General features: G+C 47.8%; 1 protein-coding gene across 2 annotated transcripts; it reads left to right on the top strand.

Moving 5' to 3' along the window:
* The first annotated feature begins 54 nt into the window (after positions 1-54).
* On the top strand, positions 55-23,271 carry Nadk (NAD kinase). 2 transcript variants are annotated; one of them, XM_027398525.2, is made up of 12 exons: positions 59-220; positions 8,607-8,811; positions 10,993-11,076; positions 16,386-16,515; positions 17,427-17,535; positions 17,660-17,745; positions 19,031-19,133; positions 19,630-19,769; positions 19,950-20,049; positions 20,128-20,285; positions 20,848-20,930; positions 21,601-22,144. In XM_027398525.2, the coding sequence occupies exons 2-12, from the start codon at positions 8,633-8,635 to the stop codon at positions 21,764-21,766; spliced, it is 1,338 nt and encodes a 445-aa protein (XP_027254326.1). In that variant the 5' UTR covers positions 59-220; positions 8,607-8,632; the 3' UTR covers positions 21,767-22,144. The 2 variants fall into 2 exon arrangements, with proteins under 2 accessions (XP_035295233.1, XP_027254326.1); XM_035439342.1 differs by lacking the exons at positions 19,031-19,133; positions 19,630-19,769 and having other exon boundaries at positions 55-220; positions 21,601-23,271.
* The last annotated feature ends 288 nt before the right edge of the window (positions 23,272-23,559 follow it).

The raw sequence follows: 23,559 nt of genomic DNA, 5'->3' as shown, positions 1-23,559 counted from the left end.
CTGCGCGGCCTTACCCACGTGCTCCGCAGCGCATGCGTGTGGCTCGCGCTTGCGCACTGCCCGCCTCGGCGCTGTGCTGCTTGGTGGTGCCGGGCTCTGGACCGGGCGGCCATGGGGTGGCGGGCGGCTGGGTCACTGAGGGCCAGGTAGCAGTAGGGCGGCAGGGACCGCTGGCTCGGCCCAGCATGTAGACGTCCACGCGGGCGCGCGGCAGCCGACGGTGAGTGCGGGGCCTTGGGTCGCCATCTGCCCGGCGTCACCTGCCGCCGGAGGCCCGTGGAGGCCGGGTCACCGCGCCGGCCCTGCCCACCTGCCCGAGGCCGGACGCTGGTGGCACTGACGCGCCTCTCCGCGTCCGAATGTGGTGTGGGCTGCGGCCAGGATGACGCGTGGTCTCGGGGACCAGCCTGTGGGACAGATCTGAGGATCCGGCCGGGGGAGGGGTCTGGGGCAAGAGTCGGAGGTTCGGGTCCCGGGAGAAGCCGGGGAGGCCTCTGTTCTGTTCCTGGCCCTGGCTGGATCAGCGCGCAGCACCTCAGCCGACTCTGCCCCACTGGGGCCTTAGCTAGCAGGAGAGGGCTTGGCATGTGAAACTTCGGAAGCCAAAACTAGTGCAAAGTAGTGAGTTAAGCGTTTTGTAAACAGTTGGGGTGTGGAATCTCCAGAATCACGTTTTAAACTTGCTGTGCAGTGATTGCCAGAAAATTCCAAAGCCCTGAAGAGTTCCTAGAGGCAACTGCCTCTTTTAACTCAGATGTCACATTCACAGGCCACTGGTCTTGTGCACTGGCAGCTTTCTTAATTGTGGGAATAGGGCGTGCCCATCGCAGTCATTCCTTCCTTGGCCAAAGCCCGGCCTCTTTTACCAGCTCTCCTCCCAAGCAACAGGCTTTCTCCTGGCTTTGATTCTGAATAGCAAATTATTTTTCTTTTCTTGTTTGGTAACAGCGTCTATTTCAGTTCAGAACTTACTCCTTTGGCTCTTGAGGAGAATGTTTTTCAAAACTACATTACTTTATTTCATGTATCACTGCTGGTTGTCACAGGCCTGATGATGGCGTCCTTGCCTTAGTAATTTAAGCATCTTGCTGGATGACACATTTCAAGAACCTCACTTTCCCTCCCAGCATTGCTGTCAGCCTGTAGTGACCTCCTGTCCCATGGAATTTCTTGTAGCATGCTTGTCCTCAGCCGTCACTTCACTATGACTTATGCAGCCCCATCTTGTGTTCTGGGACAGCCACCTGTGCCAATACACCACCTGGACCAGGTATCGTCATTTGGAGGTGGCATCTCAAAATGTTTCTGCCTTCTCTCCTTTTTGGAGTTATTTATTAAAACTATTGTCGGGGCTGTTGTTTTATTCCTTTTGTCTTGTTTGAGGTGCTACAGATACTTCCCTGATGCTCACACATGGGACAAAAGCTGTCCCACTAAGCCAACCCCCTCAACCCTCCTCCCTTTTGGGTAGAAATGACTAGCAGATAACACCAATGTTTAGATTAAGTTAATTGTTTAGCACTCTGGGCTTCACTTGGAGAATGGAGAGAAGCAAATGGCTTACTTTTTTAAAGAAATTATATGGGGAAGGGGTGGGCATGAACATGCTGTTGCTCCTATGGGAAACAACTTTCAAGAATTGGTTTTCTCCTTCTACCATGTGGGTTCCATGGATCAAACTAAAGACATCAGACTTGTCAGTAAGTGCCTTTACCTGCTGAGCTATCGCTCTTATTCTTTGTTTTTTAGTCTTAACTTCATGTATCCCAAGTGGGTTTCTATTTCCCTGTGTAGCCAAGGATGACTGAACTTCTTGTCCTCTTATATGTACCTCTGCATGCTGGCATTACAAGCATGTACCAACCATATCCAGTTGGACTTTTTCTTGTTTTAATGTGATATTGGGAATCAGGCCAGGGCTTTGTGCATGTTAGACGAGCTCTATCAACCGAGCTACATTTCCAGGCCTCAGGCATTTTTCCTTATTTTTTAAAGATTTATTTATTCATTTATTATGTATACAGTGTTCTGCCTGCATATATGCTTGCACACCAGGGAGGGCACCAGATCTCATTCCAGATGGCTGTGAGCCACCATGTGGTTGCTGGGAATTGAACTCAGGACCTCTGGAAGAGTAGTCAGTGCTCCTAACATCCTAGCCATCTCTGCAGCCCGTGTTTTTACTTTTTAAAGATTTATTTTATTTTGTATGTATGTGTATGCATGTGTGTCTGTGAGTGGTTAGGAGTACAAGTGCCTGGGAGGCAGGAACAGGGTGTGGCAGATATCTTGGAACTGGAGTTATAGGTGGCTGGGAGTTGGGAAGGAAAAGCACGAGGAGCAGCAAGTGCAGGTGGCTGGCCATAAGGAAGTGGATTCACCTGCATCTTTATTGCCTCAGATCTGCCTGTTTCCTGGTAGAACAGCAAGAGAACTCTGTGCAAGAATGTCAGCACCGCCAGGAGGAGGCTTGGGAGGACCAGAGGACGGGCTGTGGCCTCAGGCTCCACTTTCTATGCTTTCTTAGATCTGTTATCAGTTACCATGGGCTCTAGCCCTCCTGAAGGAGGATATGTCACTTTTCAGCCCCCAGGAAAGCAGGCTTGTTGTCTGTGATGGTTGCTTATCATATTCCATGTCCTGACCCACAGCTGCCATGCTCCTAGGGTTACTGCATAAGAACAAGTAAATTTATAAAAACTAATGTTTGGACTAAGACAGAGGTGATGCTAACGTATGCCAGTGCCCTCCACTGTGCAGTGGAAATGGGTGGTACCACCTGACCACTCAGCCTCCTAGACCTGTCTTCCTGTCTGCACTGAATTGGTGGAGCCTCAAGAACACCTCCTTCAGGTCTATGAAACTGTTCCACCACTAGATGGGTTCTGTGATCCCATTCTTTAGAACTTTCCAGAAACAGCACACTTTCCCCACCTCTCTGCTAGCCTGGATATCATTTACTTGTAGAAATGAGGTAGGTATTAGATAATCTCTAAGGACCTGGACAGTGTGGCTCACAGGAGTGATGCCAGCCTGGTCGATATGGCAACACCTGTCTCAAGAAACAAGTGAACAAAAAGCATGAAACTTTTTTTTCAGCTTGGTATTAACGAAGTTAAACATTTCCTCATTACTCTCACTAATTTTCCTTTTCTTTTTTTTTCCTTGTTCCTTCTTCATTTGTTCTTTTTTAAAGAGTCTGACTTTTGTAGTCCAGGTTGCAGTCATGCTTGGTGCTTGGGTAACTAACACCTGGCTTTACTTTTCATTGACTGCTTCCAGATGTATTTGTTTGAAGTTCACAACTTATATGTAGTATGTTCTCCTACTGGCTCTCTCCTAGTGTGCACTCGGGCACTTTTTTCCTGACTGTTGTACATGTATTTATTGACATCTTGGTGTTTTTTATGCTACTTTCATAAATTCTTTAGGAATACTCCATTGTGGTGATCCAGGGCTTTTTCCAGGCCTGCCAGGGCTATAGTGAGACCTTGTTTCAACAAAAAAATTCCAGTAGGTTTAGCCAAATGGACCTACCTCCACCACCTGCCTCAGCATCTTAGCAGTAACTTTTACTTCACTTTCAAGACCTTGCTTGGAAGAGTCACCTAGCGGAAGGTTCAGGACAAAAGGCTGCAGCATTTAAAAAAACAAAACAAAACAAAAAAAAAAAAAAAGGAAACGGAATGATGGTTCAATCTGGACAGACTGAATTCAATCCCAGGGACCCTCAAGATAAAAGGAGACAACAGATTTACAAGTTGTCCTCTGGCCTCGGCATAGAGACCATAGCATAAGAACATGTGTGCAAAAGGTCATGAATAAATAAATAAATGAGCTAGGACCTGGGAGACCCAACAGTCCATATTGTCCTGCTGCTTGGACAAAGGCCAAGTGCAAGATGTACCAGGGTCTGTGTAACCTCATGACCAGGACAAGGCTGTGCACGAGCCCAGTCACATTCTGTTGGTGGTGCACTCAGAATTGCTGTGGGGTCTCATCAGCCCTAACTTCAGAGATGCCTGTGGCACCAGTGTGTGTGATGTGCTGTCATCCCACACCTGCTCATCAGCTCCATGGGGATGGGGTGAATCCCATGGGGATTGGGCTTTCACTCTAGAGCAGAACAGGCAGGGGGACCCAGGCTGTCAGTGGATATGTGCTGCTGCCCACCACATCTAGAGCAGAGCCCAGGGAACCCTCAAATGCCAGTGTAGACACTTGCCCCTAACACACAGTCTTTTTGTGACAGTTGGCATTTGACAAACCATCTGCTCTGTCTAGTAATGACCTGATAAGGCACTGTGAGGAAGGCCAGCACAGGGCACAGACACCCCCAAGGCCTCGGCCAACAGAAACCCATGAGCTTCACCAGGCAGCTACTTTCTAATTTTTAAAATTACATTTGTTTACATAGTTTTGTGTGTAGGGTTCAGATGTGCACAGCACATCTGTGGAAGTCAGGAGAGTTGGTTTTCTCCTTTCATAGGGTGGGTCAAAGGAATTGAACTCAGATCCTCACATTTGAATGTGGATGTTCAGGAATGGACTAAACCTGAGGAGACTTGGGCATCTGAGCATAGAGAGAAGATGAACTATACAGTGAGGCCTTATCGCAAAAAAAACAAAAATATTGTTAGTATATGCTTGTATTTTCATTTTCTTAGCACTGTCATTTAAGAAGTAAAATGGGTGTGGCAGCATAGGCTTGTAATCCTAGTTACTGGGGAGATGGGCAAGAGGCCAGGATGATCACAAGGTCAGAGACTGCCTGGATCACAGGCAAGACACTGTTTTGTTTTTACACACACACACACACACACACACACACACACACACACACACACACACCAGGTTGGAAGTACAGCTCAGTGGCAGAGTACTCCATAGCAAGTGTAAGACCTTGGGTCTGATTCCTAACAAAACACAGAATAGGGGCTGCGGAGATGTTTCAGCGGTTAAGAGCACTTGCTGCTTCTCCAGAGGTCCTGAGTCCAATTCCCAGCAACCACATGGTGTCTCACAGTCAATCATCTGTAATGAGATTTGGTGCCCTCTTCTGGCCTGCAGGCATATATGCAGCAGAATGTTGTATAGATAATAAATCTTTTTTTTTTTTTTTTTTTAAGAAGTTAGTTCAGTTTTCAGTCTTTTTGACTGGCAATCCAACTGTAACACTACTTAAAGAGGTTCTCTCCTTATTGAATCACCTCAGCACCTTTGTCAGTACCCACTGGCTGGGCTGGGGTTTAACTTAGAGAGACACCCTGTGCACTCACAACACACAAATGGTGGTTGGGGTCTATTTCTGGACAACCTGTTCTGTTTTTTAATATTGGAATTGAGCAAAGTGCCTTGTGCTAGGTAAGCCCTCTACCAATGGGCTATATCCTCACCCTTTTTATATTTTCGAGACTAGAGTTTTTACTGCCCCAGGCAGGTCTTGAACCTGTCATCATTCTACCTCTGCTACTAGGAAATAGCTCACATAGCTAGGATTACAGGCCTGTATCAACATCCCCAGCTGTTCTATTTCTTTGCTACATAGACCTAGCTGGCCTCAAATTTGCAGTGGCCTTCTGTTTCTGTCCCCCAAATACTTATTCTGATTTATATGATTTAGGTAGGAGGCATAGATAATGTCTGGGTTTGTTTGTTTTGTTTTATAAAGCCTCCCTGGTGATTATAAAGTGTAGCCAGGTTAAGAACTATACCTGTTCCGTTACCTTTGACCATAGCATGGGTTGCAAAGGTTTGTCCATAGCTCTGTCTTCTTCTTTCCCTGCCATGGTTGTACGTCTTAGTTGCAAAGATGGGGTGGTTCAGAGGAGTAGATTGATGTTCTCACAGTCATGGAGGCTGAATTCCAAGACCATCAGGTACCAGCCCACCCAAGGAGAACTCTTCACAGGTACCTCTGCAGCTGATGTTGGGCAGGTTTGAAAGTGGAGGGAGATCTGATACCTTTTAAAAGGCACTGATTAGGGCAGTGGTGGCCCTGGCCTTTAATCCCAGCATTTGGGAAGCAGAGGCAGGAAGATCTCTGTGAAGCTCAAGGTCAGCATGATCTACAGAGCAAGTTCTGGGACTTCCAGGGCTACACAGGGAAACCCTTGAGGGGAAGAGGATAGAAGAAGGCACTAAAAGACACCAGGGCCCCTCCCTGTGACTCACTTCCTCAGAAGCCCTTCTCCAAATATAGTCACAGTGGTAGTTAAGGCTTCAGGATAACTTCAAGCACAGTGCTGGGCCTGGTGGTGTAGGTCGTCTGTTATCCCAGCTACTTTGGAGGCTGAGGAAGAAGGATCTCAAGTTCAAGGCCTATGTGGGTAACAGAGTCTCAAAAGTAAACCAGTGTGGGGTATAATCCAGTGGTAGAGCTTTGCCTACCACCAGTGAGGTCCTGGGTTCAGTCTACATTATTGCTAGGGGGAAAAAAAAAAAAAGCATTTAGACACAGCACTATTTCCTCTGGGATGTAATAACTTTTTTCTTTTTCAAGAAGGGTTTCTCTATGTAGACCAGGCTGGCCTTGAACTCAGAGATCCTCCCTGCTACCTCTGTCTGGATTAAAAGTGTTTGTCACCAGGCCCAGCTACTTCTCTTCTCTGATGGCAAAATACAGTTATTTCCTTATTAAGCATGGCTTGTGTTGAGTGCGTGCTTGTAGCACATTCTCCATCCAGGCTCCTCGTTTTTGACTCATCAGGTTGGTCTATGGGCTTGTGAAAGATTGTCATGACTGTTGATGTAGGAGGAACCAGCCCATTGTGAGTGGTACCATAACCTGTCCAGCTGTTCCTGGGTGGTGAGTGGCTTTACTCCATGGCTCCTACAGGGCTTTGCTATGACTTCCCTCAGTGATGGCCTGTGAACTAGATATGTAAGCTAAGTAAATCTGTTCCTCTCTTAAGTGCTTTTGTCAATGTTTATCACAGCAACCGAAAAGAAGCTAAGACCCAGTTCTTCCAGTCACTTAAATGAAACTAGTTGATTAAAATGTAACCCTGACTGGACTGGAATTCACAGAGCTCTGCTTGTCTCTGCTAGTTTTGTTTGTTTGTTGAGACAGGGTCTCTATTTTGTAGCCCTGGCTGTCCTAGAATTCTCTTTAGACCAGGATGACTTCATACTCAGAGATCCTGCCTCTGCCTCCTGGCTTCATGGGCTTTCGTCCCCATGCCTAGCCTTTGTAGTTTTGTTTTAAAGACAGGAGTCTAGTTGTAGCCATGACTGGCCTGGATCTGATTGTCCCCGCTGCCTCCCTAGGGGTGGGATTAAAGGCATGTACCACCACTACCAGGCCAGCTCGTTTTATTCCATTTCGAGTTTTGTTAGTTCACTACCACTCATCCTCAGAAAATCTAGCTCAGTTCTAGGGGAGTAAAAATAAACTTTGTGTTTGCCTGGTTTCACTGTCTGGATGTTGCCCAAGAGGCTTCCCATGCTGACTTTGGCCCAGAGTGGTCTGGGAGAATGTTTCAAAATTCCAAGTGGAGAGAGGCTTTTTTTTTTTCTTCCTTTGTCTCCCCCCCCCCCACGAATTTTATTGAGCCATGGTCAGAATTGTGCACCTTCAAGACATTTGGGACTTGAAGTTGTCTTGGAAGGTTATTACAGTTCAGTTCTGATGACTTTCTTTGGTACTGACTGACCTTGTAGACTTTGTAGGGGTGCACCCCAGCACATACCTGCTCTTCAACTGTTAGAGAATGAAAAGTATATTATTGTGCTGCTCTCTACACCACAACTTTATGTTTTGATCTTAATTATTTGGCCACAAAGGCTGCTGTGTGTTGCTCTGTGTCCATCCTTCCAGAGACCCTTTTATCTAACTGGGTTATTTTGTCCTTACTTTCCCCTATCTTTAGATTGGTTCAGAAACACCAGTGAGGGGTGAAGGCACATCTTAGTCATAGAGCACTTAGCTGGAATGTGCTAGGCACCGGGTGCAGTCTCTGGCACTGAAGAAAAATGACAAGAAAGATTCTGAGTTCTTAGCTGTCTTTAGGGTGAAAGTAGCATATTATTTAAGAAGTTTGGAAAACCAAAACCTGGCAGTTTTTTCCTGTTGCATGTGACTTTTCTTAGGGAGTCTGTTTTGGTTTTTGTTTGTTTGCTTTTGTTTTGTTTTGTTGGTTTTTCAAGACAGGGTTTGTGTAGCTTTGGAACCTGTCCTGGAACTTGCTCTGTAGACCAGGCTGGCCTCACACCCACAGAGATCCATCCCCCTGCCTCTGCCCCTTGGGTGCTGGGAATAAAAAGGCATGCACCACCACCCAGCAGGAGTCTGTTTTCTGTTCACCCAGATAGAGAAGGTGTTGATAAATGATCAACCAAGTTCAACAGTTTATTGAGGTTACTTACTGGATCCTGGGTGACTCAGACAGCTGTATCAGTAGAGTCTTTTCCCAGTAGTGTTATATCTTCAGGGAAGTGAGGGGCTTCAAGAATTTCCCTCATCCTTCCACAAGGAATATCCCGAGGGTCTTATGGGAGCAAGACTACAGTTGTTCAGATAATCACAACCAACATTTCCTTGGATAGACTGAGTGTTTATTCCTGCTGCCCACATACATTGACTTTTTTTATTTTATCAAATTAAGGCATCGGTGTTTTTCTCATATCAACTATGGAAATGGAACAAGAAAAGATGAATGTGAGGAAGGAGTTGAGCCCTGATTCAGCCTCATACCACTGCTCAGCATGTCATGGGGATGAGACCTGGAGCTACAATCATCCTATCAGAGGCCGGGCCAAGTCTCGGAGCCTGTCAGCCTCACCTGCCCTGGGCAGCACCAAGGAGTTCAGGTAGGACCAGAAGTATTCGTTCTCCTCTCGTGCCATGGTGGGACATGTTAAGATTCTTGCAGAGGACACAGCCTGTATCAGTGTAGTTTAGCATTGCTGAAGTGTGAGTTTTGTCCACAGGGTGGGGCTGGGCACTGCCCAAGTGGTGCTGACCTTAGCAGAGGGATCAAACACTGTCCACGAGATTTGTGCTGGGCACTTGTTACCAACTGGCATGTGCCAAATATAGGCTACATCATGTTTTTCTTTCTTCCTCAGCATAGAACCACCCAGCCAGAACCGTGCTGACCTTCGGTTAGGCTGGTAGGAAAGCATGATTGTGCTCAGGAATGAAAGAAAGAAGTGCTGGTGGGACAGAGGTACCATGTGACCTGGAGCTTTCAGCTCCTCACACACAGGCCACGGGGTCTCAAGTGCAGGTTGTATGGCACTGCCTCCCTTTGCTGCAACATAAAGCCTCAGGGGAAGGTCACCTGACAAGCATGGGACTCCACGCACATCAGGAGGTGTTCTCTCTCCTGGTGACAATCACTGTTAAGTTTTAGATGGAAGCTTGCCAGAGACTGCCACTGACTGCAGAACAAGGGTCACAGCTGTGAAATGTGAAGACAGGCTCTATAGTGAGGAGCCACTTTAAAACCATTCATGGAGTCTTTTCTATGAGATATAATGATCTCACAGAGCTCCTACCTGGTAGCAGTGGAGGAACAAGGAACAGGGGCAGCTTCAGGTTCTATGTAGAAAGTTCTTTGTGTGAGAGATGGCTACAGTGAGGCCAAGTGGCCAGTACCTTTGCTCTGGGTACACAGCTGATCACGCACTGTCCTCTCTTGCTTGTGCCTTCACCACTATGTTTGTACCCTGCCAGCTTTGGGCAGAATTGCCTTAGCTGCTGGTTTGTGTGGGTTTTGGCATAACATTTTTTTTTTTTTGGTTCCAGGGACATTGAACCTGTGAAAGTGACTGTAGGTCAGGACAGCTTCTGTAGTTGATGGCTGATGCCATGGGGCAGCATGGGGATAAGCAAATTTGCCCCTGCCATCTGTCCTTCAAGGAGGATAGAGGGAGTACCTGCTGACTCTTGTCCTTTGCAAGCCCTAAATTTCCTGCCTGGTAGCCTTTAAGTTCCTACAAAAGTTGATATTTGTGATATTCTGTATAACTTTTTAAAGACTTATGTAAATAACCCAAGCTTGGTGATTCATACTTGTAATCTTAGAACTTCAAAGGCTGAGGTGGGAAGAACACAAGTTTAAGGCCAGCCTGGACTACAGGCTATAGGGAGGCCCTGTTTAGTACATAAAGGTCTTCAGCAACCAATGGACTCTTCCCTCTCCAGTAGTCAGCTGTCTGGTCTGGCCAGGCTCCCTGACCCTGAACGCTGCCCATCCCTCAGAAGCAGAGCTGTCTTTCATTGCGTCATCAGGATCAGAAGGTTTTTGGATTTGGAGACAGGCAGCTGAAGGAGAAAGCAAATTTGAAGGCTGCACTTGCTAACTCAGTGTTGTTCTCTTTGGTCTGGGGTTGGTGAGACCTGCGTGGAATGTCCCAAGAAGAGCAGTCCCAGTGCTGATTTGGTCTGATTTGTGCTGATCCCCCCCAGAAGCATGGGGAGCACAGACTGCTGCTGTCCTTGACCATGGCAGGCTGCAGCGAACCCATGTTAGGATGCTCAACTGGCTGGGTCACTTTTCAGAAGGAGGGAAGGCTGGGTTGCTCAATTAGTATCTGTGTTATAGACACATGTGCTCTAGAGCAAATATTTCTGCTAGAATGTTCATCTAGATTATTCAGGGTGGTGCCAGCTTTTGACTCCCGATTATAGCCCACAGACCTGCTGAGAGGTGCTGTGTTGGGTCCTAGGCTCTCGCCAGGCCAGTGTTTTCCTGGCTCTTACTAGACTTGTCCCTTCTTTGGTTTGGGATCAGTGTCCACAGGAGCCTGTCCAGGTCAGCTTCCATGTCTCATTACTGCTACAGGGGACCTGGGCAGCAGTGAACTCTGGCATAGCAACCTAGACCAGGGCAGGACGGACCTCTTGGGCCTGCCATGTGAATGCTGTGGATAATGGAGCTAATGTTGTTTGGGTTCCTTGGAGTTTGGCAGGGCCTGACATAGCCCATGTCTGTCTTGCTGCCTGTCCCCTCCTAATTTGACCCTAACCCCCACTGTGCTCCACAGGAGGACCCGCTCTCTCCATGGGCCGTGCCCAGTGACCACATTTGGACCAAAGGCGTGCGTGCTACAGAACCCCCAGACCATCATGTGAGTTTCCCAGACTTGGTAAGGGGTGGGGGTTCGGGGTCCTTGGGAGTATTATGGGATGCCCTGTGTAGGGTTCTGAGTTCTTTAAAAATCAAAGCCAAGCCGGTATCTTTTAGAAACCTTATGTGTTAAGAGACCCTTAAGTGGAGAGTCTCACTTGGTGATTTCTCGAATGGCTTCCGGAGGCAGAGGGTAACTTTCTGTTTTGGTACACATCTGTAATCTGGCACTGGGTTTGAGGCAGGAGGATCTCCAGTTCCAAGCCAGCCTGAGGTGTTATGTTAGTAAGATGCCAGCCTTGGCCACAGAGTCAGACCCTTTCTGAAAAAAAACAAAAACAAGCAAACCAGGGAGAAAGAGAGAAACAGTGGGGAACTGAGAACTGTAGCCACGAGGGTACCAGGCTCCTTACTATGTCCATCCTGCACAGGTTGAATGGGATCAGTGTGAGATATCTAGTTGTTTCTTACAGTGAGTATTCCATTCTGTCACAGTGGTTTCTCCTTTAAATGTTCCAGAAGTAGAAAAATGAATTTTCTTTTTTTTTTTCAATGATTTTAGTTGCTTGAAAGATGCTTCCCCTTGTTGGTGTGTATGCTTTAGTGGGTGGGCTTGCCATGCTAGAGATAGAACACAGGCCTAACACACACCAGGTGTGCACTCTGCCACTGAGCTACATCTCATCCAGTGGGCTCCTCACAACTCTGTCGCTGGCCAGAACAGCACCCTGGAATAGAAGCTCCCTGAGACCTCAGTAATTAGTATATCTCATTATCTCTGTCATCCAAATTATGCTTTGCATTTGATATTTCCAAAAGAGCAAATGTTTCGTCACTGTGTTCTGTACAGTATCTAGCTATTTTTTCATAGGGTACCTAAAAAAAAAAAAATCCCTGAAGTGCGTTGATACTACTGCTTTGTATTTTAAAAACTAAGTGTTATCTGGGTAATGGTGGTGCATGCCTTTAATTCCAGCAGAGGCAGGCAAATCTCTGAGTTAGACATCAGCCTGGTCTATGATCAAATTCCAGGACAGCCAGGGCTACACAGAGAAACCCTGTCTCAAAAAAAAAGCAAGAAACAAAAACAAATTAGAAATGTCTGGGCCAGTGATGGCTCAAAGAGTAAAGGTGCTCACTGTGAGTTCACGCTCCAAAATCCATATGGTGGAAAGAGAGAACACTGTCTGCCTACTTCCACACCCCATTGTCACACACACACACACACACACACACAACACACACACACACACACACACACACACACACACACACACCACACACACACACACTCACACACACACACACACACACACACACACACACACACACACACACACACACACACACAGACACACACACACCACACAACACACACAGACACACACACACACAGACACACACACACAACACACACACACACACACAGACACACACACACACACACACACACACACACACACACACACACACACACACACACACACACACACACACACACACACACACACACACACACACACACACACACACACTCGCTGACCTGGCGAGTTCTAGGTCAGCCAGGGCTACACAGAAAAACCCTGTGTCAGGGAAATAAATAATAATAATAATAATAATAATAATTTAGAATTTTATTTCATCACCTTTGTTTTTGTTTGGCCCTCACTGCTCCCCATCCAGAGACCTTTGTTATTTGTGTATCTGGAGTCTGTTCCAAGTTCTTCCTTTTCTTCATAGTAGATTGTGTGAAAAGGCCAATGTGTGGCTCTCTGGGAGGTGTGCTTGGACTTGTTAGGTAAAAAGACTGTCCTAAGTGTGTAGAGTGGAGAGATGCCTCACTTTTGTTCTTGTTTCATAGGCAGGAGCTGTAGGTAGGGCTAATGGTATACTATGGGGCTGTGCCATGACAACCCTGATCTCCCCTCAGAACACCCATGCCTGTGCTGTTGCCACCCTTCTCTTGTCTGCATTACAGACCGACCCTTCCTGAAGCTGAGACCCTTTCATACAGGTCCTCATGTTCTGGTGACCCACAGCCATGAGATTATCTCATTGCTACTTTATAACTGTAATTTTGCCCCTGTTATGAATTGTAATGTAAATATCTGATATGCGGAATATCTGGCCCTCAAGAATATGCAGTCCCCTAGAGGTCAAGGCCTACAGGTGGCAAACTTATGCCCTAAGCACCATTGCTTGTTCTGCCCCCTCCAGGTCGTCCAAGGAACTGCTTTTAAATTTCACACTGCTGACTGCAGCATTAGTGTGAGTGAAGCTGTTTTTACTGCCTTAGGACTGGAGGGATGCTAGTATTAGTGCTTTTGAGGCAAAAACTCTCCAGTGCCTGTGTTCACAGAGCAGACTTATGGGTTATTGCTGAAGACAAGGGTCCCTATCCATACATCCAGCAATTATAATTACACCAACACCAAACAGTCTCCTAATATCTACTGTGGCCTCATTGTCTGTCCCACATGTGGCCCACCCAAGCTCCTCACTACCCAGAGCTCTAGGCATCCTCCTGCTTCCTGCTCCTGGCCTGATGCCCACTTGCCTGCCCACCACCTCCTAGTGTCTTATTGGTCTCCTGTGTTTGCACAATGACCAGCTGCTTGTCTCCCCTTCTTGCACAGCCTAACACTTGCCACTTAATTAAGCCTCCAATAATCAGTTTTTGTTTGTTTGTAGTGTGTGCGTGTGTTTACTTGCACCATATGTATGCAGCTTATGCAACTTTCTGTGGAGACCAGAAGAGGGTTTTAGACCCCGTGGAACTAGAGTTACAGTCAGTTGTAATACCAGATACTGGTGCTGGGAACTAAACATAGGTCCTCTGCAAGAGCAATATACACCATTAGCTGTCCTGGAACTTGCTCTGTAGACCAGTCTGGCCTCAAACTCAGAGATTCAACTGTCTCTGCCTCCCAAGTGCTAGGATTAAAGGCTTGTGTCACCCCACACCAAGGTAGCTTTATGTACTCTTAATTGCTGAGCTATCTCTCCAGCCCCTCACAGCCAGTTTTACTTAGATATTGGTTGCTTAGACCAAGACACAAAATGACCTCCAAGCCATTCTTTGAGGTCAGGAAGTTCAAGTAAGGGGCTTTGGGACTGTGGGTTAGTGTCTAGGACAGTCACTAACCTACCTGGGATCATTTGCTCTAGGCTCTAATGTACAGAGTTCTGTCACCTATGTCTCTGTTGTCTTCCACATGTCAATGTAGGGGCACATAGTGTCTGTGTTACAAGAGTGGGCTTCATACATGTATCTATGTTACAAGAGTGAGGGCTTCATACATTTCACACATGTTTCCAGGGTAGCATGGAGAGCTTATCATGAGGAATTTTCATTGCCTTCTTAGTTTGAGACTTTACTTTGAGGCTGTGTTTTCCTTATGGGGATATGTGAGGCTGTCAGCCTCTGTTAGTTGTATGGCACAGTGACAGTGGTCATGCATTCCTGGCTGGCATGGCAGATCACTCAGACCTGGTTCTGACAGGCCATGGCCTGCCAGCTCCACATAGCACCTGAAGCTCGGACTGCCTGGAATGGCCAGCATTCCCCTTTCCATGACCCAAAAGGAAGTTGAGGAACTGGTTTGTGGTCACAGGGAAGGCTTGGCATCTTGGCCTGTATATAAACATTGCTGGTGGCACATGCTGAACCCTGCTAAGCATTGGGACTGAAAGTCATGGGCTGGGCCTGCCTGGGGCAGCCATGACACACATGGGCAGGGCAAGCTGCTGGGTGTAGGGTGGAGACTTGGAACTCTGATGGGGCAGAGTGTTGTGATCGCTCACATTCTCTGGAGCCCAGAGCCTGGCAAGTTCAGGAAGTGATTGCCTTTCACCTGCAGCCCTTTCACCTGCAGGTGGCCTGAGAACTCCTCCCTGTGGGCGGGCCCTGCCATTTCCAAGCTCCCAGTTCCCCAAGTGGTCAGGACTCTGAGGCCTGCTAGGCAGGTGGTCCTGGTACTCCACTAAGAGCAGGGAGCTTGGACTGGACCTCTTTGCTCCTAAAGCTAAACTCGTGTTTTTTTTTTTTTTCATTTTTAAAGTAGATGGTTAGGCAAAATGGTCGTGTACTCAGAAGGAAGTCTATATTTTGTTTATTTAATTTTTATAGTTTAGCGAATACTTCTGTAGGACCTTTGAAAGTCTTTTACATTTTGTTTTCAGTTTTGAAGATAAACTGAAAATTAGACTCACAGTGTAATATCCATCTAGGAGCATGGTAGCCAGGCAGGGTTGTGTGTGTGTCTGCTAGTGAAGTAACACTGAAATGCTGGGGACATGCCTGCTGTCTCCTAAAAGGTGGAGACCGCCTCAGGAGTCGTGAGCACTACAGGCAGGTGGTGAGGTGAGAGGTGACTATGAGCAGCCCCTCCCCTCCCAGAAATGCCAGAAACAGGTGAGTGCTGTGACCAGGGCTCCATGGTCATTTTGTGACCTCTGTTTTTAGTAGTTTATGTCATAATTTCAAAAGTTGGTAGTGGGTTCTCATAGACTGCCAGAACATGGAGCCTTTTCTTACCTGGGAAAATTGTGTTGGACAGGGAAAATGGTGCTGCAGAAACTATGATTCACTGGGCTAAGCATGGTATCAGCTCATGCCTTTAATCCTACTCACTCAGGAGGCAAAGGCAGGTGGATCTCTATGAGTTCGAGGCCAGCCTTATCTACATAATGAGTTCCAAGGCTACATAATGAAAACCTGTCTCAATAAATAAATAAATGAATAAAGAAATAAGCTAAGTTTATGGCATAGAGAGGTAGGCCACACACCTTCCATGAACATCAAAGGAAACACATGTCCTAAAGGGTCCTGGGACTGAAAACTGTCCACAGTAAATTCCAGGATAGAGTCCTCAAACCAGCTGTTGTATGTTTTGTGCGGAGCTGGTGTCCTCAGTGGGCTGACAGCCAGCTTTGGCTTTCCCCTCTGCTGCTCCATGCCATCTCTGTCCCTACCAGGGAGTGTCAGTAAGGAGATGAACATAGCATATGTGATCTGGCCCATGAAGGTGATTACATGTACAATTGGCAAGCAAGATGCCCAAGGGGATATGGCCAAAGGACAGAGGGGTCTTCAAGGATGGTTGCTCTGGATCCACTGTGTTCTTGGCTCCAGGCTGCAGGATGCCTGGCAGCCATCCCTCATGGGATCCATTGGTGACTATGTACACAAGTTGGCAATTTGTTTTAACTTGGTTTTGTGGTATGGCTATTTTTATTTTTTCCAAATTGCATGCCTCTTTCCTCAAGGAAAAGATGCCTGCTGGTATGAGTTCTCTTCTCTCCCCAAAGGCATATTCAGGACCCTGCAAGCCAGCGGTTGACATGGAACAAGTCTCCCAAGAGTGTGCTTGTCATCAAAAAGATCCGAGATGCCAGCCTACTGCAGCCCTTCAAAGAGCTCTGCATATACCTCATGGAGGTAAGGCAAACAGAATAGGGCTATGCTCTCGGGGTGATGCATCCTACTCAGGAGTTGGGAGGAGACTTGTCCAGGGTGGCAGAACAAAGGACTTATAGGGCCTCTTAATTAGATGTCTGAAGCATTCTAAAAAAGTCCTTCTAGCACACAGTGCCGGAGGCTGGGAAACACAAGGCAGAAGAGCTGCCTCTGGTGAGAGCATTGTGCTGTATCACATGTTTATGAGGAACCTGCCCCATGGCTGTGCCCCACTCCTTTTTGTTGTTGTTTTGGTTTGGGTTGGGTTTTGGGGTTTTTTTGAAGACAGGGTTTCTCGGTGTAGCCTTGACTGTATTGGAACTCACTTTGTAGACCAGGCTGGCCTCGGATTCACAAAAAGAGATTTGTTTTAGCTTGTGATTCTGGGGATGCAAAGTCCAGGGGCCACCTCCGATGATGGCCATCTTCCCTGCAGAACCCCAAGAGATAGGGGACAGCATGTGGCAAGAGGTAGTGTGTTCTTGTATATGTGTATAAATATCTCCCTATCTCCTGCCCTTTCCCTCTTCCTGTAAAGCCAGAGTGCAGTGGTGTGGCTCTACCCTGATGGGCTTTACTTTCATCGAGGTGCCACTTCTGAACATGAGAAATTAAGTTGCTATCTTCTCAACATCTCAAAATCATACTGCCTTTCAGTACATGACTTGGGGGACAGCTGCCTGATTCCTGAGCCACTTTGGTTAGAAAGTGCCTATTTGGGAAGAGACCTCAGGGATGCCATGAGCCACAGAGTTTCTGACTACATAACAATGAAGTGAGCAGGATGGAAATTACTTGCTAGCTAAGAAAACAGCTTTTTTCATCCATCTGAAAGTGGAAAACCAGCATGAGGTGGGCTGGACTGGTGAGGGCTGTGCATGCTTTGCTTCCAGGAGAACAACATGATCGTGTATGTGGAAAAGAAAGTGCTGGAGGACCCTGCTATAGTGAGTGACGAAAGCTTTGGACCAGTGAAGAAGAAATTCTGCACTTTCCGTGAAGGTGTGCTGTCCTGGGCTCTCTCAACTGGCAGAAGCTGTTAGCGTTCTGGCCTTGTTGGCATCTGTATGCTTGGGCACTAGGGCTCAGTATGATAGCAGTCCCAAGATTTGTGTCTGCTTTCTAGATTATGACGACATTTCCAACCAGATAGACTTCATCATATGCCTTGGAGGAGACGGCACCCTACTCTATGCCTCCTCACTTTTCCAGGTGAGGCTGTGTTTCAGCGTGTTGAGGTGGTATTTGGGTACAATATGAGGAGGTGTTTTCAGAGTATACCCCTATTCTTCATCACACAGCTTCATTCTGGAAGGCCACAAGCTTCTTCGTGTTCTTACACTAAGGCAGTGGTTCTCAACCTGTGGGTCATAACCCCTTTGGGGGTCAAACAACCCTTTTACAGGGGTTACCTAAGACCATTGGAAAATACAGACATTTACATACATTAAGATTTATAACAGTGGCAAAATTACAGTTATGAAATAGCAATGAAAATAGTTTTATGGTTGAGGGTCACCACAGCATGAGGAGCTTCTCCTGGGGTGAGATGAATGGACATGCTCTGACAGTGTGGAGTGGGTGGAGGAGGGAGCTAGTAGTGTAGGGAGACTCTCCCTGACGGGTGACCACATGGTCATAGACCAGACAATCTCAGAGAGATCTGGCACCGCAGAACCAAAGCCCCAGGCTAGTAAGGGCAGCAAGGGAACATTGGAACCTTGTTGGTCTCTCCCTCAGCAAGGTAAAACCCAGTCCGGTGGTGTGCTAGAAGAGTGGGCGTGGTGTAAGAAGATAGTGCCCCTGGTGGGATGCCAGGGCAGAACCCCTCTACCTGTGTGGAACTGGGGGTAGGAGTCGGGGTTGGGGTTCTCCTGGCAAGATGTCATCCTTGCTTTCGGCAGAAGTTTCTTTTTCTTTTTCTGTTTTTGTTTTGTTTTTGGCTTTTCAAGATAGGGTTTCTCTGTGTACCTTTGGAGCCTATCCTGGCACTTGTTCTAGAGACCAGGCTAGTCTTGAACTCACAGAGATCCGCCTGCCTCTGCCTCCCGAGTGCTGGGATTAAAGGCATGCGCCACCAATGCCCAGCTCCGCAGAAATTTCTTATACCTTGAACCTTGGTTTTTTTCTCAGCCCCATTTGTATTTAGGTGGGGCCAAAACCATCTCCATTTTTCTTCTTCCATCCCTTGGGTCTCTGCCATGTCTGCCTACCTTCTAGCCTAGGTATCTCCACAGTCACAGCCTTGTATCTGGTACTGGACACATCTTTCCTATGTGACCAGTGAGCTGGTCTGGTCTTGTTGCTTTTGTTTGTTTATTTTTTGCCCTTCCCACTCTTTTTTTTCATATCTTGGGGAGATGGCACCATCCTGCCCTGTTCTGGCTCTTCCACCTCTTGCCTGGCTCATGCCCACCCATTCCCAAGGCCCACAGCTATTGATAGTTTGGTGGTTCCTGGGTAGTCCAGCAATGCCATCTGGTCTCCTCACCCACAGGGCAGTGTGCCTCCTGTCATGGCCTTCCACCTTGGCTCCCTGGGCTTCCTGACCCCATTCAACTTTGAGAACTTCCAATCCCAAGTGAATCAGGTGATAGAGGGTAAGTTGGAATGTTCTCCATCTCACAAAAGAGCTCAGGGTTTCCCTCCTTGATTAGGTTTTTGTTGTTGTTTTTGTTTTTCAATGGATATTTTGTCTCCAAACCACATGTATGCCTTGTGCCCCTGGAGGTGTGAGATCCTCTGGGACTGAAGTTACAGATGGTTTGGATCCATTGGGTGGGAGCTGGGAATTAAAACTGGGTCTTCTTTAAAAGCAGCCAGTGCTCTTAACCACTGCACCATTCTCCAGCCCCCTTGGTTATTGTTGTTTTTAAATATTTTTCATTTAATGATGCAGTTTTAAGATTTGGGGATTTCTAAATTTCAGATATTTCAAACTCTCCTTACTAAAGTGGGAAATCTGGCAGCACCTGGCTGCTCAGGGTGGCTTTGGTGAAAGGCACTGAAGGTCACTGACATGGGAACAAAGGAGAAGGGTCCCAGCTTCCTTGGAGGTGGTCCCAGCCTCCCTGAGCTGGATCCTGCTGACCCCAGGGAATGCCGCTGTTATCCTGAGGAGCCGGCTGAAGGTCAGGGTGGTGAAAGAGATCAGAGACAAGAAGATAGCCATCCATAATGGCCTCAGTGAAAACGGCCTGGACACAGAGGGCGGAAAGCAGGCCATGCAGTACCAGGTCTGTGGAGAAGTCCCCAGCTAACTAACCTCACCTCCCAAGGAGGAGATCAGGGTGGGATGAGATGAGCTCGGGGCTGGAATCCCTGACACCAGGATAAGAAACTTCTGGTGAGCCTCAAGTGCTTGTGGTACTGCCATGACCCTGAGTGCAGCACCATGGCCTTGCCATCTCTTCCAGGTCTTGAATGAAGTGGTGATTGACAGAGGCCCCTCCTCATACCTGTCGAATGTTGATGTCTACCTGGATGGACACCTTATCACCACTGTTCAGGGCGATGGTAAGACCCGTGTTGCACCTGGGGACCCAAAAATCCCCCCTGGGCCCAAGAGTGATGCTTATACCCTGTCCCTGCCAGGAGTGATCGTGTCCACCCCGACGGGCAGCACGGCATATGCAGCTGCAGCTGGGGCTTCCATGGTCCACCCCAACGTGCCGGCCATCATGGTTACACCCATCTGCCCCCACTCGCTGTCATTCCGGCCCATCGTGGTCCCTGCAGGGGTCGAGCTGAAGGTCAGAGCAGTCTCCCTGTATCTCCTCTGGTCTGTGAGTCTTTTGACCCTGAGCCAGCAAAAAGCAGTTGTCACTACCTCAGCACCTGCCACCTCCAAAAGGCGCACTCCCCAGCGCCCTTCCATTTGAGCCCTGCCTGTTGGGTAGCTTTGCATCTGTCCATAGTCTCTGATGTCACAGAGAGCTGGCCAGCCTTCCATGCAGGGCTCATAGTTGCAAGAGGTAGATTTGGTCCCCATTGGGAGGGAATGGCATAAGTGTCCCCATATGATGAAAGACCCCGACTGGTGTCCTCCACAGAGCCTCCAACCTGGTCTGTGGGCTGACCTTTGAGTGCCTAGCCTCAGCCTCATTTTTCTCTAACTTCTACCACAGGCCACTCAGGCTGGTTTGTTCCTACCATGAGTTCTAGTGGTCATATCTACAGGAGGTAATGACTGTTCTTAGAGCATCAAAATAAGGCCAACATTGTGCCATACAGGAGCTCTGGAGGACCCAGAGTGGGCTGGGAACACATCCTTCATGCCTAGAGCTCACTTTTGTTCCTGCTCCACCCCTTTAGATTATGCTGTCCCCGGAAGCCAGGAACACTGCATGGGTGTCTTTTGATGGACGGAAGAGGCAGGAAATACGCCATGGAGACAGGTGTGGGGCTACAATGCTGGGGCCTGGGCTGACCTTATCTTCTGTCATAGGATGTTAGTCACTAGTGAGTGGCCTATTACAAAGCATGGTCATGTGTAGATGCAGTAGGCTTGTAGCAAGGCCCTGTCCCTTGGTTCTTGTTATAAACACAGAGACAGAATTGGTCTCAGCCTAGATCTAGGATGAGTCACCTCCAGCAAGGCTAGGGTGCTGCCTGTGACCTGCAGTACTTGAAGATGAAAGATCCACAGTCAGCTATCAGTCCACTCACTGCACGGTCTCAGAAATAGCCAGGTGCACTGACATGGGCTAGCCCCTTCATCTTCCTGGATGTGTGGGTCTATTGCCCAACAGTTAAGTGTGGCCTACCACAGGACCTAGGACAGGCCTGTAGAACTGCTGTGGGATTTCCCTGGTCATCTACCAGTCCCCACCCTGCCTTGTCTCAGGAGAAGTTGCCCAGATCCTGGGAGTCAGAGACCTGGAGTCAGGCCGCCAGTACAGTGAAAATAGGGACAGGGCCTGTGTCTGGGTACCCCTAAGAATCTAAAGTAGATGCTGGCATTTAGACAAAGTGAGGCCATGGGAGAGGGCCTTGGCCTAGGGAGAATAGCTTGTTACTTAAAAAGGCACCCAGCTTACCCAAACGTATTTCTCTTTCCCTTCAAAGCATCAGCATCACCACCTCCTGCTACCCGCTGCCCTCTATCTGTGTGTGTGACCCTGTGAGTGACTGGTTTGAGAGCCTTGCCCAGTGTCTACACTGGAATGTTCGAAAGAAGCAAGCTCACTTCCCAGAGGATGAGGATGAGGACCAGGACGAGGAGGACAGCTAGGCCTCACTTCCCAGCCTCCAACCTGAGCCCTCAAGCCCTTGGGGGCTTTCTTCCCTCTCTTGCTCTCCCGCTGGCCTTCTGGCTGACCTGGCCTTGACAAACCACATGGCTGTCAGGCATCTGTGTCCTGCCTGCCTTGCTGGGAGAGCTTGGGTCTGCCTTTTGAAGAACACATCAGCTTTTTAATGTTTTTAAACCTTTTTCATTTCTAAAGAAGCAAAATAAGAACTGGGCTGGGTGTCCTACATCTCTCCCATGGGCCCCCTGAGATCCCAGGTCAGGAATTCCCATAAATCAGTCTGTTGAAATTCTGAGGGGGGTCAAAATGAATTGATCTTCCTTTTGATATTGGAATAAATGTCTCAGCCAGAAATCTTCCTTTAGCTGCAGTGCTTTTCCCCAGGGCCTGTACCTTTCCCCTCTGCAACTCTTGGGGTCACTTGGCAGCTTTGCCATAGGTTGGCAAGGCGTGTCATGGCTAGGTGCCTCTGAGTCTGGCCCAAGGCCTCTGACTACGTTCCAGAGAAGACAGAGGCAACACTTTGCACAGCCATCGGCAACATCACATTCCTCATAGCAGGGCAGCAGCTCCTGAGATGTTTTAAATCCTGTGTACACTTTTTAGAGATTATTTTAAACTTTCTGAAGTGATTATGTACATATTTTCTTGTACACGCCTTGTGAAGATTTAGAGGGGACTGCCTGCTGTCCAGTGTTTACATTGTGTGCAGCCCAATGCAGACAGTCAGGACAGGGCTCTGTGCTTCCACTCTTCCCTTACACAGTGGCCACAAAGGTTTTGAGACCAACTCACTCTTGATATCAGGCCTGTGGGCCTGCCCTCCTTCCACAAGAGTCCAAGGTTTGCATCTGAGCAGATATCTCCATATCTCCCTGTGTGCAGACGTGTATGTAGCATAAGTGCACACATAGGAGCCACATAGGCCCTGAAGCCTTTGTGGTATCAGTGGTCAGCCAAGGTGCCTCAGTTAGGTCTCTGCTTTCAGTTTTGTCTTCACCTCCTGTGGCGGAAGTAGGAAGGGAGGGCTGCCCGTTCTTCAACTGGCTTCCAGGGTAGTCATGCTGCTCAAAAAGGTTTTGCCGGCTGCTATAGGGCTGACCAGACTGAGCTTTCTTCTGCTGTTAAAGTCAGGACCTACTGGGCCCTTGGTGACACACATCAGCACCTGTGGAGCCCTATGTGGTCTGGCTTCAGTGCTGTTAAGCTGTGGTAGCTTATCCCCAAGAGCTGTGCTATTCATCTGTGATTGTGAGCACAGTAGGCCTCTGCTGTGATCCAGAGGAGAGCAGGGTCTGGAGCATGGGTCATGCATCTAAAAAGCAAGTGTTGACAAGTCTAGAAGCAAGCTGCTACCAGACTGATCTAGAACACATGGAGTTTTCACGTAAATTCTTAATGTTTCATATTAATATCTTAAAATTTGTTAATTGTTAATGAAGGCCTTATTACTATTTTCAGATTCTTTCAATAAATAAACTTGTTTTAAAAAAACAGGTTAAGTAGCAGCTTTCTCTCTCTTTGTAACCAATTCAAAGTCTCAAGGTCATCCAGCATGGTCTCCAGAGGCTACCTTATCCACACAAGATACCCTTGCCCTCACTGGGTTGGCCAAGTGCCCACCCTAAAGCAGTATAGCCTTTAATCCCAGCACTCGGGAGGCAGAGGCAGGTAGGTCTCTGTGAGTTCCATGACAGCCTGGTCTAGAGAGTGTGTTCCAGGACAGCCAAGGCTACACAGAGAAACCCTGTCTCAAAAAACAAACAAAAATATA

The sequence above is a fragment of the Cricetulus griseus genome, chromosome 2 (assembly GCF_003668045.3).
Source record: "Cricetulus griseus strain 17A/GY chromosome 2, alternate assembly CriGri-PICRH-1.0, whole genome shotgun sequence".
In the NCBI taxonomy this organism is placed as follows: Eukaryota; Metazoa; Chordata; class Mammalia; order Rodentia; family Cricetidae; genus Cricetulus; species Cricetulus griseus.
Note: the sequence above shows the minus strand (reverse complement) of the source record. Positions and strands in the feature narration are given on the sequence as shown.